The sequence below is a fragment of the Pelodiscus sinensis genome, chromosome 1 (assembly GCF_049634645.1).
Source record: "Pelodiscus sinensis isolate JC-2024 chromosome 1, ASM4963464v1, whole genome shotgun sequence".
In the NCBI taxonomy this organism is placed as follows: Eukaryota; Metazoa; Chordata; order Testudines; family Trionychidae; genus Pelodiscus; species Pelodiscus sinensis.
The window spans coordinates 105,769,560-105,790,000 of NC_134711.1; the positions used below are offsets into that span (position 1 = coordinate 105,769,560).

The window sequence follows — 20,441 nt, forward strand, 5'->3', positions numbered from 1 at the left end:
AGGTTTTCATAGAAGAATCTGGCGGTTAAAAAGTATCCGGTGCCATGGAGAATGGCTATTCCCCCAGCAGGTGGGAGAATTAATACAGAACTTCTTAAACCGAGGGAACCAGGTTAGTTGTTAGTAGTTTGGTCCATTCAGATTCAGATGGTCATAAATAAAAAAAACCAAAGTTTAATGTTTCCTGTGTGTCTCCATCCAGATCAGAACTGGTGATACAAAGGAAGGTAAAAGATTATGAGTCTATTCCTTCCAGCCAATAGCAGACCCAAAATTGTAAGTGGAAAACCAGAAACCACTCTAAAACCACGTTTAAAATCTGGCCGTAAATCTTGTGTGTGCAAGTGGAAGGGAGAAGATGTCTTTTTCTTTATTTAAGCAGAAAAATTGGGACCAAACATTATTACTGTTTTCCTCATTTCTGTATTATGTCACAAACAGCACATCCACATCTTCGGACATACAGAGCTGCATTTCTGTTAGCATTTAGTCCCCACTGTAATCTAAGGCTGCTGAAGAGGTTAGCAGAGTTGTTGACTCGAGTCCCACGTCTTGAACTCGAGTCCGACTTAAGTTGCCTAGGTGACTCGACTTGAGACTCAACTTGGGTTCACTGTTTGTGACTTGAGACTCAACTTGAGACTTGCTAATTTTGTTAAATCAACTTGGTGAAAAAATTGTCCAAAAATGCCGATATTGATGGCTAGTACAAAAGTGACTTGACATTTTTTAAATTAAGACTTGAGACTCGACTTGAAAGTGACTTTAGGGACTTGAGACTTGAACTGTAGTGACTTGAGATTCGACTTGGACTTGACAATGACGACTAGAAGACAACACTGGAGATCAGTCAAATTCCATGGCTGTAGCAGGATCTTCTTTAGTTCGGTTTTCAGCTCCGCCCTGCCCCAATTTCCCCTTTCCCTCTTGTTAATCAGACTTCATGCTGAGAGGGTTTGTGCTCTATACCTCCTTTTTTTGACAGTCTGGTTTATTAAAAAAACCCAGCAATTTACAGCAGAGAACTTCTGACCAGCCTTCTGGTTAATTCTCTTGGTGTAGGGTTCCTAGTCCAATTCCTGCTGAGATTTTCTTCCTAGCTGTTTTTGCACCCTGCAAGTCTCTCTCTTCCTCAGCCTAGTTTTCACTGAACCACCACTCTTCAGTTGGGGTTGGTCCTCCTTTGAGCAGGGGGCTGGACTGGTTAACCTCCCGAAGTCTCTTCCAACCCCCATCTTCTATGATTCTTTAATGGAACACTGGCCTCCCACGTCGACTCTCCCAGGAGTCTCTCTCCTGACTGAACTGAAACTTTCATCATGTCCCCTAGAAGGCCTGGTGCATAGTTGCATTCTCCTCACCCCATTCCATTCATCTAGCAAGGTGGACTGAACCTGGCACAGATGAGACTGAGTAACAACCTCCTTAAAGTGCCAGCTCTTCCTAAAACAACTGACTCTTACCACATTACTGTTCAATGCAGATATCTTCTATTGTGAAGGAAATGAATGAGAATCTTTATGATAACTCTGATGAACACAAATCAGCTCTGGAAAAATGGTTTATCTTGAAAATGTTGAGACTGGCAAAATAAAGGGAGAGCCTTCATGTAAAGGATTATCTGTTTGCAGGTACAAAGGGATAGTGTTAGAAGTAGTGGGTCTGGACCCCATCTTCTCACCTAGTATTCCAATTAAAAATGTAAAGACATCTATGGAATCAATGTAAATGTATTCTAATTAGTTGTATAACATTAGATGGCATAAATATGTTACTGAGTCTTAAAGTGACTAATGCATGCTTAAAAACAAAGCAAAAGCAAATTCCTGAATAATAATGACTTTTTGCTGTTTCTAAGTACAGCATTTGGATTTCACTTTTTATACTCTGCCATGTTTTTACTTCCACCCACAGCATCCTTCTAGAAATAGGGTGTATATTTCAGTCTAATTAGGAGGTGTGGGGACAACTAAATTAGTAGTTCCACTAACTAACTTTATCACTATCTAAAACAAACTGAAAAACTGAGCTGTGGTGTTTTATGCTTCATACTTCTTCACAAGGATTTCAGATTTGGGGGCTTTTTTCCCCCCAGTGCACATCAGTGGTTTGCGTTGACCTATCGGAACCAAATTTATCATTGCTTACTTTGTTAACAAGAGAAATTTATTCACACATTGACAGTGGGAAATGTGAGGAACTACTAAACAGGAAACTTCAATGATGGATCCTGACGTCTCATTTTCTTGGTTCTCTGGGCGGAAAAGCACTGGAAGTGCTACTGAAGCGGAAGGAGGAGGTCAGAAAGGGAAAATGCCCTGAAGGCTGTTCACCGGACAACATGTTTGATAAAAAAGAGTTAGCAGGTCTGAAGGAAGATTTGTCTAATCCTCTTTACCTAGAAGAAAGGTGGCTATGGTGCAGGGCCTTAGGAATATGGACAATAAATTAGTGGAGGGAATCACAGGATTCTGAAAAGGAAGTGGATAACTCTTCTCTCCCAAAACAGAAAAGACACCTTTGCCATTAACCATCGCTAACATTTTAATTATGGCATGGAACTTTGCTGGGAACTGTGGGGCGGAGGGGTGGGGGGGAGCCATGTGACCCACCATGTTTAGAAGTTGTGTCTTGTTTTCATTCTAGGAATACAAGTGGTGACATGGTCTCCTCTGCACCCATCAAAGCTGGCCTGCCAAGGGGCATGAGGGAATCCAGCCCCAAAGCTGCAGGAGGGATCGTATCTGCCTTAACCAATATTTTGGTAGGTGTGCTTACTTTTGAAAACAGGGCAAATAAAATTGCTGTGGTGGACAGAAATTTCAAAGAGCTAAAATACACACTCTTCGGAGGAAGTTGAAGGTGTTCACACAAAACTTTGTTACATGCTTTCATGAATATAACACTGTGAAGACACACTGCCAAATCCCCGTGTTCAACATGAAGAAACTTTGCGGACAAATTCCTTATATTTAATTTGTGTGACCCATAGGCTACATCTAGATTGCAAGCTTCTTTCAGAAGAAGCTTTTCAGGAAGAGATACTATGCTCCTCAGTGGTATTCTATACACAGAGTGCATCAGCAGGGGATTTTAATATGGAATGCAACATTGTGTTCTGTCTCCAACCCCAAGAGCTCTTTGTAGGGTAAGTATTCAACAAGAGGAACTTTTCTTCCCTTTTGTTCTTAGTTGAATGCCAAATCTTTCCTCAGCTAAATGGCAAAAACTCCAGTTGACTGAAACAGAACAGAGTCTACATACACTAAGGACTATTTCAGATACCCTTACTTGCACTGACTAGCACCTTGGCCCACAGGTAGTCTCGCTGAAGTAAATGGGAGTAAGGTGCTACTGAACCATTGTAATGGGATCAGAATGGGGCTCTAATTTATTCCACAAGAGGAGCTGGATCCTAGTGCCAAAAATGGTCTAGAAAAAGTGAGTGTCATAGAACCATAGAAATGTGGAGCTGAAAGGGACCTTGAGTGGTTAATCAAGGTCAGTCCCCTCTGCTGAGGCAGGGCCAAGTAAACCTAGAGCATCTCTGGCAGGTGTTTGTCCTACCTGCAACTATGGGGATTGCACAACCTCCCTTGGAGGTCTGTTCCAATGCTTAACTACTCTTATAGTTATAAAGTTTCCCCTAAAATCTAACTATACCTGCCCCATGTGCCTTCTTGTGGTGTTCTGCCTTTGCCCTACCTTGCCCTTTATTCTCCCTCTTCCAGGCCCTTTTCCAGAGACTCCACATTTGCTCATCCCATCACCACCCTTAATGGGGTCTGGGTTTATTCAGAAAAATAACTCAGAAGTAAAACTCAGAGTCCCAACAATCTGTCCTGGGGAATGGCTCTTCACTCAGAACTTTGGTGGACCAAAAAGGTTCTCCACAGAGTTCTTTGTTAATGAGTTCTTAAGGGGTAACCAGCCCTATGATTCATCTTTCAGCAGTCCTGCTCAAAGCTGAATCCCCTGTAACCTTCCCAAAGGCAGCCCCCTCAAACAACTGTCAGCTCTCTTACAAGGAGCCAACTGCTTGAGGTACCTTCCCTGCACCAGCTGTCTCTGGTTAGCTCATTTAGCAAGCCAGCTCCAGGCTGCAAATCTCCAAAAGGCAACTCCCTCTTCTTTGTTCCTGTGATGGGGTGGGCCAGGCCCAGCAAACCATAGGGAAGTCCTCTGGGAAAGCTAGAGTGGCACAAAGGACATGACCAATCAGGGCCCAGCAAGCTTGTTAAAAAGAAGCTGTTGGGTCAAAGTGAGGCAGTTCCTCCTTGGAGCTCCGAAGGCTTAGACAGGGCTGGAGAGCTGGGTTGCAGGAGGGCTGCCACAGCAGGGAGTGCAGACACAGGTACTCGGCCAACGGGGGCCACTCGCATGAGGTGAGTGATGTCCTGTTACAGTTCCCCTTTTAAAAAAGAGGTTATATTTGCTTTGGGTGACCGCATTTCCCTATGCCAGTGATTCTTAAAGTGTGGTCTGTGGCCACCTTACAGGTGGTGCACAGGAAGGATGCCAAAAATGGCATCACTCTAATAGCCACGCTGGCGGCTGGGACCTGGCTGCTTGCTCTACCACCCCAGGCAAGCGCTGTGTTGGGGGCCATATCAGTGAGGGTTGGGTCTTTTTGGAAGAGTTTTTTGCTTCTCACATGTGTGGTCCCCAACTGATTTTTCAGAGGGTCAGTGGCCTCTGATCCAAAACAGATTCCCCACCTCTGCCATAAATAAAAGGAAACACTGAAACCTTTTGTGTTGGACATAATATTTTACTTTATTTAAAATGAAGATAAACTAACATGAGAAAGTTAAAACATTTAATCTGTATAATAATTTAAATTAAACTGGTCTCCCTAGCTGTAGCACTAGCAAAATGGCTTGGATATAATTATGTAATTAACGGTGAGTGTCCATTAGCAACTGGGGGTCCATGGAAAGACTTACACTAATTCAGATGGTCCATGGGCCAGAAAGTTAGAGAACCACTGCCCTGCGCTGAATAGGGGACAACCAGTAAAATTACTTATATTCAAGTGAGTTCAACAGTAACCAATCAGAGCTATGCAGTACAAACATTCAAATTAGCATCAGGTTGACCGAGCCTCTGCTAAAAAGAAATACTGTGTAGTTGGATTATTTTCACTTACCTTCTTATCTCTAAGGCTTTAGGGTTCACACAGGGAGAAGTAACACACATGCACCCATTTTTCCCTCCTATCCACACACACGGGAAGGGTGACACATACACACTCCTGTACACCTCTCTCACATGGGAGTGGGTGGGTGGGAAACCAGCTGACCTGCCTGGCACTCTCTGGGTTGGATGCTCGGCTGGATGCAGGAAAGCCCAAAATCCTCTGGCTCCCGGCACTGGCAAGGAGGTGCTGAGGCCTTCATGTGCCAAAGTCTTGCACAGGCTGAACACTGTGACCAGGGACTAGTTTGCTGTAGAGCACTGGGAGCTGGATGAGTCCCGCCGGTGGGGATATGGAGGAGCAGTTGGGCTAGGGAGGCAAAGATGCAAAGCAGGGAGAGGGCAGCGAGAGGGGGAGCACGTAAAGGGTGATGGGTGAGCAGCAGAGGCATCATGTCATGTAACTGGCTGCAGGCCATGTCATGTAACTGGCACAGAAGCTCGCAGTGCACAGCCAATGCAGGCTGGAAACGGGATAGGGCAAGGTCCTGCTGGTGGAGAACTGGCACACAGTGGGGACTGTGCTGATGGACTAGCAGGGGGAGCACCCAACCCCACACGCAGCCACCAGTCTTGCACAATTCCCCCCAGCGTTGACCGCTGGACCTTCCCATTCATCACTGGTGGGAAGGCTGCTCTTGAGCAGGGATCTGGCTCACAGGGCCCACCATTACTGATAAGGGTGGAGTGGGACAGAGAGAGGAGAGAAATACAGGGTAATTTGCCTGTTTTCTTAAGAAAAAGTTGCCACATCTACAGGAGGGGTTAAATACGGGACTGTTCCTTTAAAATGGGTCCTCTGATCATCCTGTATTTTTTCTTTGAGACTGGTAAACCAGCTCTGGATAAAATTAACAGGCCAATTCACCTGAGTGTGATCTTAAAGGAAAGAGGAACTGTCAGGTAATCAGGCTAATTTGCTGCATGTTAATACTGAAGGAATGTTAATGGGGCTTCCAAATACAAGCAGGTCACTTGTGTTGGTAAGAATCAAGAGTAGATACTAAATTGCACTTGTCTATGTTTACTTACATCCTCTTAAGAAGGTACCAGTGTAACCAAACTAACTTTTCATATTTTGCATTTGCCTTTACATTATGTATGCAACTGTTACAGAGCAGCTTTCATAAATTGTGATTAGATCAAGAGCATGTATTTAGCATTTAAATGTAAAAATAAAGATTTGGTGGCTATCACACTGAATATTCAACACCAAAACCTTAGGGCTGAAGCGTTCAGTTTTCATAGTGAGGCCATTAGGAGTATCTGTTCTTCGTCAGAATCGATGCTGAGACTGTCCTTCTAGGAAGACACCTGTCAAATGGTTGTTTAGGTCAGACTGCTATAAATATGGATTTATGGGACTCATCCAACAACACTGATCTTTCCAGATGCCATCAGGGGGCTTATTCTAAATTCAAGACGGAGCTCCTCAAATCTACTTTGGGATAACCCTGAGACACTTGTGGGAGGACCCTAAGGGCACATCTACATAGAGGTGTTATTTCGGAATAACTGACGTTATTCTGAAATAACAAAATGTGTGTCTACGCTGTAAGCCATTATTTCAAAATAATGGCGAGCTGCAGGACTTCTTACTCTGACTCCTGTAACCCTCATTTCCCAAGGAGTAAGGGAAGTTGAAGGGAGAGTGTCCTTCCTTTGACTTCCTGCTGTGTAGACAGTGCCAAAAAGCTGAAATAAACTATTTTGATTTCAGCTACACAATTGATATAGCGGTAAGAGACTTATGGAGAATTAATAGTCATAATACCTCGGCTGGACTCAGATTCTGAACTGAAACTAATGTTTCTTATCAGCTTAGACCTTTTAATAACTCTTACTACTTTTTCTGAATTAACACATTTTTAGTTGAGTTTACCAAGGATTAGGGATGTTAAATCCTGGTTAATAGAGTAAGCAGGATCCCACTCCACTCCCTCTCTCCCCCCAAGCTGGGGGTGTGGAACAGCCCTGTGTGTGGGAGGAGGGGCAGGGTGGGGCTCAGCAGGAGCTGGCTGCTATGGGGAGGCGGCTTCTTCTTCACATCCCTACTAAAGATTGGATTCCGGTTCTGTTTTTGGTGAGATCCTGAAGTATACAATGATCTGGGGTAAGTGACTGTTCTTTTGGGACTGGAAGAACCTATTGTTTGGCCGTTTTGATTTTAATCACCTGACATCATAAAGTGCAGTTTCTCTGGGCTGGACTGCTGATGGGGCTGTATGTGACTTCTTGGTAAAACTAATACAGTGATCCAGGGACACACATTTGTGACTGGCTTGCTTAGTAAAATCTAACCGTAGAATTTACCACCAGTTTGGGTGGGTCTGCCACATCCCTTTCTCCTCTCATCCTCTAGTTTTTTATTATTTCACAACATACCCCATTTTCTCAACTGAACTTCCCCCCCCCCCCCGAAATCTGGAAATTAGAAAACTCCTAGGGCAGTGTTTCTTAAACTTTTGAAGACCAAAGAACACTAAACAATTTTTTTTTTATGGGGAACACCAAGGATTTTTTGTTGAGCGGAAAAAAAAGATAAGGGAGAAAAAGGGTTGGGGGGGGGGGAAGTTATTGAGGGGGGAAAAAAAGGGTCAGAGGAAAGTTATTGAGGAAAAAAAAAGTTCACCTGTCCCTTTAAGGGTGGCCATTTTGAATTCCATTGTTCTTCATGGCACACCTCTGACTGCCTTGCAGCACACTGGTGTGCCATCGAACACAGTTTAAGAAACATTGTCCTAGGGAGCAAGCAAAGTTCAGAGAAAATACATCATGGGGAATATGAACATGAACAAGTTAATCAGTCGTTAGCGTTGCAGACTGGTGTAATGAGGTGAAAAAGCTGAGCTCTTACCTGCACAAGTTGCTGTTTCAACTTCTGCATTTCTGATATGTTGAGCTCACTGAAGAGATCAGAGACGGGGTGCAGAGATTCACCTTTCCTAACGGTGGGAGTCCGGTAATCTCCATTCAGTTTCACAAGAGGCCCATGAAGATGCCCATTCATTTTGTCATCATTATTCGGTTCGCTCCCATCCTCAGCAAACTTTAGGCCATCTACCGATATATTAATGTGGTTACTGTACATACTATCATTGAGGTTGATATATTGGGAGAGTTCCTTCCTCAGATTGTTCTTTTGCTCCCTTTCATTTTTTAATGTCTCCAGGACTTCCTCCAGCTGATGTTCAGCAATCTCCTTCAATCGAATGGCATCTTCTAGCTGGCTATTAAGCAATACTGTCTCCTCCTCAAATCGTTTAATTTCGTGCTTTAAACCTTCATATTCAACCTGAATTAGACAAGACAAAGAACATTCATAACACTAAAACTTGGGGCTTAAAAACCTGCCATTTATTAGCCTGATTGAGTAATCAGAGAGGTATTTTTTAAATCCTATAATTGTGAAACTGATCATTTTTCATGGATTCTTCTTCCAAATGCCAAAAAAATCTGATAATAAAACATCAAGGAGTACATAATACATGATTTCATAAATGTAAGTATATGCAGGACTAATCTCTTATGGAATTTCATCTTGTAGATCAAAACTATTTTCTGAGTTTTGAGTCCAGACACAGAGAAAATTTGATACAAAAATATTGCTATTTTTAAGTCAGTCAAAATATTCAGATATTTTCTCCTCTTTACGGTATTCAGGATCATTAAAAGTGAAGTGTTGTAACAAATACAAATATTTGTGAATAGATTCTCTTCAGGTGGGAACTATGACAGTCCTTTCCGAGCTTGAGTATCCCCAAGATCCGTGCATGTAATTCCCATGAAACTAGTGAGAATTTCACCTGTGCGTCAAAGAGGAAATATAATGGCTTGGATAATACCTCTCTGATAAAAACAATCTGCTGGAAATTTTTAAGTGATGGTGTCCCAATACAAGGAAGGGAGGCTATTAATCTGTTTTTATCATCTCCACGTCTCCTGTTGTGCTACTTTGTTGTTCTAAGAGCTTCAATCCTCAACATGTCAGGATAGGTAAAATATTAGCAATCGTTAGATGAAATAGCACTGCATATCCTGATAGCAACAAGATAGCTTTGTTAACAAACTCCCAATAGAAACTCTGGCACTCTTGAATACTTGATAAAAGCCCTAATTATCCCGTTGAGCATGTTAGGATTTAAAAAGCAATTACATGTTATGGGGGCAGGAAGCAATTACAATCTGTTGCAAACTAAGCCATTGCCTTACAAATTGTTACCCAGTCCTAGCATGGGATGTGTTTCAAAGAAGAAAAATATTGCCAGTTTAATCACCCAAATTGCATATCTATTGATTTATCATGACAAAAATGGCACTTTTGACAGAAGAACAAATTTTGTTCAAACACCAAGACAGTAATTTTCTTGATTACGTCTTCAGCAGAAAAATGTACATTTTTCAGAGTAGCATTTCTAAATGTTATACATACATAAGTGAGTCAGACTATGCCTATCCCTTCGACATCAATGGCAGGTGTGCACATTGTATCAAGTGGAGAGCAACCCTGTTTACAGGTGGCTGCAATGGGATTTTAACTTGTCATGGAATCTCAGGGTGCATTCAGCACTTCACTAAGATTTCCTGTGTGATCGTTTGCCAAGAGTTTTATTTCACTATAACCAACAAGATATGAAGAATCTTATACCAGATTAATTTAAAGTAGGTCAAATCAATTGTAAGTCAATTGGTGTATTTTTTTTTTTAGTGTAGCATCTAAAATCTCATCTGTGCTTACTTGGTTTTGTTTCAGTGTGGACACCAGTTTTTGCAAAGTGATATTTTCTTCTTCAAGCTCTGTGTAATCCTGAAGAAGTCTTGCCTCTCGGAACTTGTATTCTCGAATTTCGTCTTTCATCCGTATTCTCTGTAGCTCTGCCATTTCGTTATTCTGAAGAAAAGGGGAAAAAACACAACATATTACTATTTCATTCCCAGCAACATGAATGGTAAACATGGCCCCAGCATACAAGGACAACAAATTAACGTTACATGTCACAATGGCAATACTGCAATTTATGTGTTGTCAGACCAGTTTCTCATATGTGTTTTACAACTGGATGCATATAAGTGAGCATGTATAGTTCCAAGATTAATTTTCTATTTAAATTAAAAAACCCTTCATTGTTTTTCATCTCATTATTTTTATTTGCTAAAAGCCTGGTTGAAAGGTTTAAATCAAAATGCAGGTAGCTCTTGTTTGTCTCTAAAGACAATAATCTAAATTCACGCAGTAGAAAAATGAATAATGGTGTCGGTCTTGCAAAGATAACTGTTAACTAAGATGAAGTAATATGAGAACCAACTGCATATTTTGAAACCCAGTACAATTATTTTTGTGCTGTACAATTTAGTGAAACCTAAAGTGACTCAAACAATGGAAAACTCAGTTATTAGAAGATGTGGTCTTCTAATAAAGTTGAAGTATTTCAGGATAACGTGAGGCAGCTTCTTAGGGACCGAGGTTACCAGAAAGCATGATCCATTGTTTCAGGGTCTGCTGTATGTATAAGTCACTTCAATAATAATCCTACCAGTATCCTAGACAACATTCTTGTGTATGTTTCAAAAACTGCCACCAAAAAGTTATTCGACTGCACTTAATTCTAGGCTTGCCTAACTTTTTGGAATCTAGAGCTTGGGTTTCCTAAGGTTATTCTTTGTAGGAGAGTCAGATGTGGAAGTGACCTTTAGGCTCTCTAAATCATCAGATATCAGAGACCTGACTTGAATAGTACATTTGTGTAACACCACTGTCTGTTATGAAGTTACTTCTGATTTACAATTAGGCTTGAAATGCTAGATTTGTATTGGTAAAGGTCGACCAACATTGATTTCAGCATACACAAAGCAACGAGAATTATTTCCATCAATAATCATCAAAATTTACTGATAGGCAAAGGAACAAATGCGCTGCTTGACAACTCCTTAAAGTTTGGTTTAAGGGTAAAATTTTGACATAGGATGTTGACAGCTTGTATTTTAGCAGTTACAAACCTTGAACTTTTAGAATTTCAATTATTTACTCTCATGAAATAATTATAGTCTGGCATCCATAACTTCCTGCAGCAGTGAACATTTAATTTGATAAAAATAAATAAAATGTGTAAAAATAAACATCAATATTATCTTTTGAAATTATTAAAAAAATCCAATTCTCCAACCCCATTTAGAATGGAGTAGGTGCAAGTGGAATCAGCAGCAGATATGGCCTGTTGGGGTAAGAGTGCCCATCGCTGCTCTGTATGTCAGCCCTTTATTCCTGGTCCATGGCAGTAGGGGTCATCAGTTATATCTTCTCCCCTCCTGCAGGAATGACGAGCACTGTGGCAGCAGTGGTACCCAGGAGGCATGAATGATTATTCTATAGTAAGAGGAACAGGTATGTTTATAATGATGGCTCAGGCTCTGCCTTGCTGTGATGCTAGGAGGAGCACAAACCGAAATTCATGTCTCTGGCTTCTCCACAGAAGGAGAGCCATCAGAGGCAGTATCTTTTTCTGAAAAGTGGAGCATTTCTCTAAGAATCAGGAACTACAGAGCCTGCCTTCCCTGACCTGTGTGTGTCTGGTTCCGTATGCAGTGGCAGATTAGCCACTGGGCCAGGCGGGCCTGTATCCATATGCCCCAGGCAATTAGGGCACTTCCCATCCCTGCTCTGTGTCAGGAGCGCTAGGAGGGATGGAGAAGTCCCTGTGCCTTGACCCTGCTCCCCAGCAGGAGGGCTGGAAGGGCAGGGGAAGCCCCTGTTGCCCAGCAGAAGTGCCAGCGGGGGAGTAGGGCAGGATAAACCCATGTTCCTCAATCCTATTTCCCTGGCAGGAGTGCTAGAGGTGAGGTGAAGGGACTGTAAGAGGAAGAGGTGGGGAGGGGTCCCTATCTGCTCTGGTCCAGAGCTCCACAAAAGTACAATCAGCCTCTATCTGTATGTACAGCCTAATTCTAATTCCTATTACATAAGGGTGCTGTAGTAAATTCTCAAGTCTGAATTGATTTGCAAGACACAGATACTTAGTTTTGCCTCTGGGTTAACTAAGGTGTAAAATCCCAGAAGATAAAATTATAAACCACCACGAAGTATGTTGATTCAACAAAGATGACAAAGGGTGACAAACAAGCACCTTATTAGACCAAGCCTTTTCATTCAAAAAAAATTAATGAAAACTCCTGGCACCCAATTATAAAAAGTGAAGAAACTGCAAGATCTCAACCTTGGGGCAAGATTTCAGTTTAAACATCCCAGGTGGCAGAAAAGTCATGGGGGGTGGGGGGGGGTGGGGGGAATTAAGATGTATTCCTGCAGCTTTCCCTGGTGACTGAGCCTCTGAGTCATATCTGGGAATGGCATTGTGTTATTTTTCCGGGTGAAGACATTTTATGCCACCAGAAGAAGAAATATAAAATTAAAGAATACGAGTTAGTTTGAATGTGGTTAAGGAAATACATGTGTTCTAAAGAAAGGTCCTGACTAACGAGTAGAAGGAAGGTCTTGAAAATAGCGAGTTATCAGACCAGAAGGAATGAAGTAGGGAGAATGCATGGTTTCAAAAGGGAGGTTACAATAAAGGACATCTTTGACTGATAGGGTGACTGCACATGGAATTAAATAAAGCAAGAGAGAAGAGCCAGCATGAGCCTTCCCAACTGCATTCCACATACCAGTGTAATCTCAAAAACAAAGGGCTATGTAACCGAGGTACAAAGGAAAAACTGCTGGTGAGCAAGGAGGGGAAGAGAAAGGGAGGAAAAGCCTTGGGGAGAAAGAAGGCTGTAAAGCTTCTCTGGATTAAGACCAAAAAATAAGGGTGAACTAACTCATCTGACAAAGTGGGTTTTACCCATGAAACTCATGATCTTATATATTTGTTAGACTTTAAGGTGCCACAGGACTACTTGTTATTTTTAAAGTTACAGACTAACACGGCTATCCTGCTGAGACTTGCCTCCAATTGCTTTTAGCTGAAGTCATTATCTGGCTGTTAAAGGATATTAAACAAAATTAAGAATTTGAAGATTCTTTGTCCTACCCTACCTGATCATGCTGGAGGCCACCAGAATAGACAGTTCCCTCTATTTCTTGCCTAACTGTAAGCCTACTGATCACATGTTTATGGATACTTTGTCACTGTATTGGGTGCAGTAACTGCTTGTTTTTAGGCTGTCTTGCATACTTAGAGAAACTGTATAAAACTCTCACAACCAGAGGCTCCCAGCTGGGAGGCGGGGCAGCGATTGGTGCTGGGAGCCTCTGGTTGTGTGCAGAAGCCGAGCAGGGGCAGTGGCTGGGAGTCCCAGCCCCCGCCCTGCTCCGCTCGGCTTTTGCACGGGACCACAGGGCTCCCAGCGCCAATCGCAGCCCCGTCCCCCAGTCGCTCCCCCGCCCCCGTCAGGCTTCCGTCCGGCGCCCAGACGGAAATTCAGATAATACATGACATTACATATATCCGGTATTTTCTAATTTTTTCTACCAGACAGACGGTGCAAATACCGGTCTGTCTGGTAGAAAACTGGACTCCTGGCAACCCTACCCTCTGCCCCTCTCAACTGCTGGCTGCTTCTGGCCTGTACCTGGCCACACTGCCCCCAAGCTCAGGCTCTGGCCCTACCCCTGCTGTAGCTAGACTCCACCATCAGCCCCCCTGCTGCCAGGGGCTCCCCAGAGCAGGAGCGCCCTGCAGCGCTGCAGACCTGTGGCTGCTGGAGCCAGATCTCTCTGCTGCACTGCCAGACCCCTCTGTCATGGGCTCCAGTGCGGCACACCCTGTCTTGCTGCCAGTCCTCCTGCTGGACCTTGGATGTTGCTGGACCTGAGAGTTCCAGTTTAGAGATGTACAGGCAGTCCCCGGGTTACGTACAAGATAGGGACTGTAGGTTTGTTCTTAAGTTGAATCTGTATGTAAGTCGGAACTGGCGTCAGCCGCTGCTGAAACTGATCAGTTTCAACAGCGGCTGAATCTGGACACCAATTCCGACTTACATACAGATTCAACTTAAGAAACCCAGGCGTCCCCAAGTCAGCTGCTGCTGAAACTGACCAGCAGCAGCTGAATCAGGATGCCTGGGGCAGAGCAGCTGGGGTGCTGCCGGGTTGTTACAGTAGCACCGAGGAGCGGCGCTGCGGGACCAACCCGGCAGCGCCCCAGCTGCTCTACCCCATCTTTCTTAAATTTATTATGTTAAAAAAAATAAGAGAACGCTTTGTCTTTCATCGTATGTATCTGCTTGTCCTGCACATTCCTGGAAGTATAAACAGAAGAAGTTGTACTTAGGGCTCTACCAAATTCATCGCCATAAAAAATACATCTCAGACCTTGAACTCTGGTGTACTCATATGTAATCTGGTCTTTTGTTTGTTTTTACGCTATACTGTGCAGATTTCAGGGGAGACCACCAACATTTCTCAAGTTGGGGGTCCTGACCTAAAAGGGGGGTGCAGGGGGTTGGAATCTTATTTTAGGGGTGTCACAGTATCGCCACCCTTAGTTCTGATCTGCCTTCAGAGCTGGGCGGCTAGAGAGTGGCAGCTGTTGACTGCTGTCCAGCTCTGAAGGATGTGCTAAAGTAATGGCAGCAATATTATACCATGCCATCCCTATGTCTGTGTTGCTGCTGGCAACTGCTTTCTAGCAGTCAGCAGCAACTGCTCTCTAACTCCTCAGCTCTGAAGGCAGCAGCACAGAAGTAAGGGTAGCAGTGCCAACACCCCTCCAATAACCTTGTGATCCCATCACAACGCCTTTTTGGCTTAGGACCGCTACAATTCCAACATCTTTAAATAGCAGAAATCATGAAATTTGTGGTTTTTAAAAATCCGGTCACCAAAATGGACCATGAATTTGGCAGGGCTCTGTTTATAAATACTTCTCTTTTCTCCCTTCTTTTATCTATATAGAAAGTGTTACTACAGAACAAACTCTTTCATATTACATATGCTCTGTGCTCTTGTTAAAACAAAAAGCAACAACTAAAGACTCTGTCAAAAATTATCCCTGCTGGCTTTGGTATTACCTTCAGTGTATATCCAAATCACCAGGTGGAAGCAAGCCTATTATCCTGTCAACTTATCAACATCAACTCAGCATGTTATTTTGAAAGATGACACATTTCAGTAACAAATCACTAACCATGTCACTGAAAATGGCATAACATTGCACTCTATACTCCAGGCTTTCCCTTCACACTTGCAAATGCCTTCATTATGCTGGCAAAGATCCAGTTGCAAAGTACAGGTTCATTTTCAATATGCACAGAAATTGCTCGTCTTACTCGTACAGCATGTTTTGTCCAAGCTAAACTAAAAGCAATCTGTGGGATTTTATTTAGATTTGTATCTAGTATGCACAAATATCAGAAGATGTCTTTCATTAAAATGGAAAATGTTATACTACTTTCATTATTATGATATTTCTTTCATCTTTCCAAAATAACTGGCTCAGTTTGTATTTGGTCCTTGTCACAAGTATAATATGTGCTTCCACCAAACGTTCTGATTAAAGACATAGGGTATGTCTATACTTGCCCCCTAGTTCGGACTTGTGAGGCAAATGAAGCATACCAAAGTTGCTAATGAAGTGTGGGATTTAACTGTCCCGCGCTTGATTAGCATATTCGCGGCTGGTCGCCATTTCAAAATGCTGGTAGCCCGAATTAACTTACCGCGTGTAGACACGGTAGTCCGATCCAAAACCTTTCCCTTGAATTAACATGCAATGAGGAATAACAGTTAATTCGAGAGAAGGGTTTTGGATCAGATTACTGCATCTACATGCGGCGAATTAATTCAGGTTAACGGCATTTTAAAATGACAACCAGCCACGAATATGCTAATCAAGCACGGGATATTTAAATCTCGTACTTTATTAGCAACTTCGGTATGCTTCATTTGCCTCCTTACTCCGAACTAGGGGGCAAATGTAGACATACCCATAGGGAATATGTCCATTAACAACTGTGTTTATTATTATTATTGTTTTTAATATTTTGACTGAACAATAAATCCTTATCAAGTTTAAGGATGTAAATTCCATTTAATCAATTAACTGGTTAAATGTTATGTTTAACCGGTTAACCAATTAAGCAGGCTCGCATGGTAGGGGTGGGCTCCTCGCCCTCCATGGCCAGGTTGGAGTGCTCCATGGCATGCTGCTCCAGACAGGCCGGCCTGCCACAGGCAGGGGCTGCTCCAGCCCCAGCCACCATAAACAGTAAGCATCACCCGGCAAGGATAATGCTTACTGTTTAACCATTCATATTCTTAATGGAGTATACAAAAGTCTACTTGTCATAAGCTATGGTGGGTGCATGATGCAAGTTTCACATTTGATCATCACATCAAACCTCTCTAAAATATGTTTGAAATGCACCAACAGATTTGTGTGTGACGTAAAATGAGTCAGTCAGCAGGGCAATTTTCCAGATGAGCCACCAGGGTTCAATTCTAATCCAAATGAGTCTATGATCAGTAACATAATTCATAATGAAGCTTCACTTTTAATCATGTACTGAATATTAAAGTTCCAAAGGGTGGCAGCTGACCCAGAAATGTTTGATTTAACCAAGACATTTCCATCATCTCCAGAGCAGATTTCTTTAAGAACTACTGTATCTGTAAACACTAAGTTAACCCAAGAGGTGGAGCTAAAGGTACAGGAGTAAGGTACAGTAAAGCCTAGAGGTTTTTTCCATTCCTAGTCATCATAGGAATTTGGTGCAATGATTTTAATGCATCTGTGCCTCCTCCCCCCCCCCCCAAAAAAAAAGAGAGAGAGAGAGAGAGAGAGAGGAGAGAGACCTATACAATTAAAGAACACAACAGACTTGTAAGCATGGTATCAGACACAGGTTCATGAGCAATTTTTTTCCCATGTAAAATTCAAGTGAGGGATTCCAAGTCAAGCAGAAGTCATGCCAGCAGCTAACAACACAATATAAAGCCTATTTTCTTCTAGGGTGAATGCATATTAGCTTTGTAAATTGGAAAACAATCAGATATGTGCACACTGAAGCTAGTCTACACTCAATCAGAGTTTAAGTCTCAACTGGTGGGAAGCACAGCCACGGCCATTTACACTGTATGTGAATTTATAACATTAATTTAATAATTCAGAAACATGAATAATTAAAAATCCAAGTACTTTAGTTTTAATAATATGTTGTTGTATGTATGCAATAGAAAACAACATTTGAAGATGATGTTTGAACTAACAAGTGGAATGTTTTGAAATTGATTAGTCCAGATAATTTATGATTAAATATCTGCTCTCTTGAATCTGGTAATGCCTGTCATTGTAAATGTTAAATGTAGGTGCCAAATTTACTATAATCTATCAGATGAAATAAAATATGTGTATTTTGGAGATACCAATGGGATTGAACCTGTAGTTTGAAAGTGACATCAGCCATTTGCTCTTTTGTAAAACAAACAAACCCAGCCATCCATCAGGTGTTTTGTGCCAAATTTCCTCTACTGGGTCCAAAAAGAGACTGACTGCACACAAAAGAAAAGTAATACTAACTGAAAGAGTTGCATATTAACCACATATTCACTAGAGCAACAAACTGACCTCAATCTGAACACAATTATTTTTATTTCTGTATTTATTTTGTGGTTGAGAAATTATTACACCATTTTCGTCATCCTCTAAGGATAAAATCCTGGCCTTTACATCCTACATCTGGGCATGGTACAAGAACCTAAACAGACTAAGAGTGAGACTGATCATTTTTACACTTGTCACAGAAAATTAAAATTTTAAAAAATGCATTCGTTTATGGTTTGTTTTTGCATGACAATGCTACATCCCAGGCTACGTCTAGACTGGCATGATTTTCCGCAAATGCTTTTAACGGAAAAGTTTTCCATTAAAAGCATTTGTGGAAAAGAGCATCCGTGCTAATCTAGACGCGCTTTTCCGATTGCCATTTTCGCGATTGGGGCTTTTTTGCGCAAAACAAATCTGAGTTGTCTACACTGGCCCTTTTGCGCAAAAGCTTTGCACAAAAGGACTTTTGCCCAAACGGGAGCAGCATAGTATTTCCGCAAGAAGCACTGATTTCACACAGTAGGAAGTCAGTGTTCTTGTGGAAATTCAAGTGGCCAGTGTAGACAGCTGGCAAGTTTTTCCTTTGCAGAAAAACTTGCCAGTCTAGACACAGCCCTAGAGTTTTTCCTTGAAGATGGAAGAAAAAAGAGTTATCGTCATCCATAAGAAGGCTGGATTGCTGATCCATTTTCCCATGTATCAGATGCAGCAGAGTCAGTATCGTTATAAGCTCTCCATTCCCCATGGCAGTTGATTTCCCCTTCCCAGGATTCAATGTAACTTAATCTTATTACAAGTTGAATCTATACAGTCTGGCACTCTCTGGCCTAGCAATATCCATGGTCCAGCACGATTTTAGTTAGCCAGATATCCACTTATGTGCGTGGCCAAGTTTCCCGTGGTCCCATAAGGTTTGTTTACAGCCCCCAGTCCTGGTTCTCAGTAACAGAACACTTGTAATTAATCTAATTTACCCCTAAATGTCTTCTGAGAGTCGAGTAAGCAGTGGGAAGTGCTGGTTATGCTATGCTGCTAGACAACATTGACCTCCCATAGTCTGGCAAATTCTCTGGTTCAGCACCAGTCAGATCCTGAGAGTCCTGTACTAGCTCAACCCTAAATGCTTTATGGTTGAGAGATGAGCATGACAGTCTGTAATAGTCACCATTTTACACAGGAAAGGAGTTTACATCTAGCCTCTGTCCACAGTTGAAGGGGTATGTGCTATCCACTGAGTGAATCTTTCATCTGGTAAATACCAATTAGAGCTCCATTTGTCATCACCTTCAAGCAAGCACTGCTCTGCCTTCTGTTTTGCTAGAAAAATTCACAGGGTGCACACTCTATCTTAAATGTTAGCAACACTAAAAGCCAGTAGGAGGCCATAAAATCATAGCATGATTAACACAAGCCCCAAGACTGAAACTTATGCAAATGGACACCTGATAACTACAGTCATCTATCCTAACAGCATGCAAAATCACAATCACTTGTTATAAATCAATCCTTTTGTGGGGTTACTAGCAGGTTTCACAGTATTCTGTAAAATACCTGGATTGAAAAATCAGTGGCCTAGAAGAAAACATGCTATTCCCCTTTAACTAATTACTAGACTTACACTCCTCCAACTGATGCTGGCTTTTTACTTCAGTGAAGCTACTTCTCATATGTGTTTTTCATTTCAAATGAATTATTTAAATGGTATTATGCACACTATTTGATAAGCCTCGTCTTCTATAATGAGTAGCAATACCCAGAGAAACTGAAAATCAAATCATTGTAATACAGAAAATCTCACAAACTCTGGGCATGTCTATACAATGCTTTAGGCTTCATCAGAGGGGTGTAAATTCTAGAAAGTATTGTCAGGTAGGTGTCTTGCTGATGGCTCATGATGTGTAAAAGGGAAGTCAAATCCCCCGGAGCCATTGATTCCCCTATGAGGGGCACGTACAATATACATACATTGCTAATGCTTAGATATATTTGCTATTTGTATAGGAGTAAGACATGACAAAGGTCAAGGCCTGTCACAGGTAATAACTTATAATAAGGAGACGAGGGGAAGTGAAACCAGTCTTCTGTTAAGTAGAGATATGGATAGATTCCACATCCTTTAAACTTGTGACCGGCTCAAGCAGGAAAGGGAAAAGGGAAGTATGGCTTGCCCATTGTTCAGCAAAAGTGAATGAATATAACACAGCTGTAACTGCAAAGTCAGCAAGTAGGCACTGTATTTAACCTCATTTGGAAAATTAACCTGACCTATAGGAATGCTAAACGTCAAAAATGAAGTAACCTATCATGTTAAGGCACCTAAACCAGGAAGGATGTTAACCCTATAAGAACCCCTGCATATGAGATGTTGGGGGTCGGCTCTGATTTGAACATTGAGTTCCTTAGCCGTACCTTGGTTGCAACCAATAAACTTGAGTTGGACCCAGCCTGAAAGTGTGACTCTCTTCTTGGGGTAAATCAGACTAGCCTCCAAGGGGACGAAACCTTGCAATTTATGCAACACTCATGTATTTCCTGCTGGCAGTTAGCCAAAGTTCACTAATACACATTACACTAGTACTATTTGAAATGTGACTATGTTAATGTGGGAAATTTTAGTGAACGCCAGCAGGGTCCACATGAGCTAGGCAGAGCACCAGAACCTAGTGCACATTAGGATTTACACCCCTTTGGTGTGGAACAAAT

At 42.1% G+C, this 20,441-nt stretch overlaps 1 protein-coding gene across 9 annotated transcripts in view; it reads right to left on the reverse strand.

The window, feature by feature from the left end:
- BICD1 (BICD cargo adaptor 1) overlaps positions 1–20,441 on the reverse strand; it is a 228,458-nt gene that overhangs the window by 54,766 nt on the left and 153,251 nt on the right. For 8 of the 9 annotated variants that reach the window (XM_075940436.1, XM_075940444.1, XM_075940399.1 and 5 more), the window contains exons 3-4: positions 9,935–10,087; positions 8,054–8,491 (exon numbers count right to left, since the gene is read on the reverse strand). In XM_075940436.1, the coding sequence (XP_075796551.1) occupies positions 8,054–8,491; positions 9,935–10,087 (591 nt within the window). Of the gene's footprint in view, positions 1–4,681; positions 6,511–8,053; positions 8,492–9,934; positions 10,088–20,441 lie in introns of those variants that run through there. The other variant, XM_075940421.1, reaches the window with a different exon arrangement.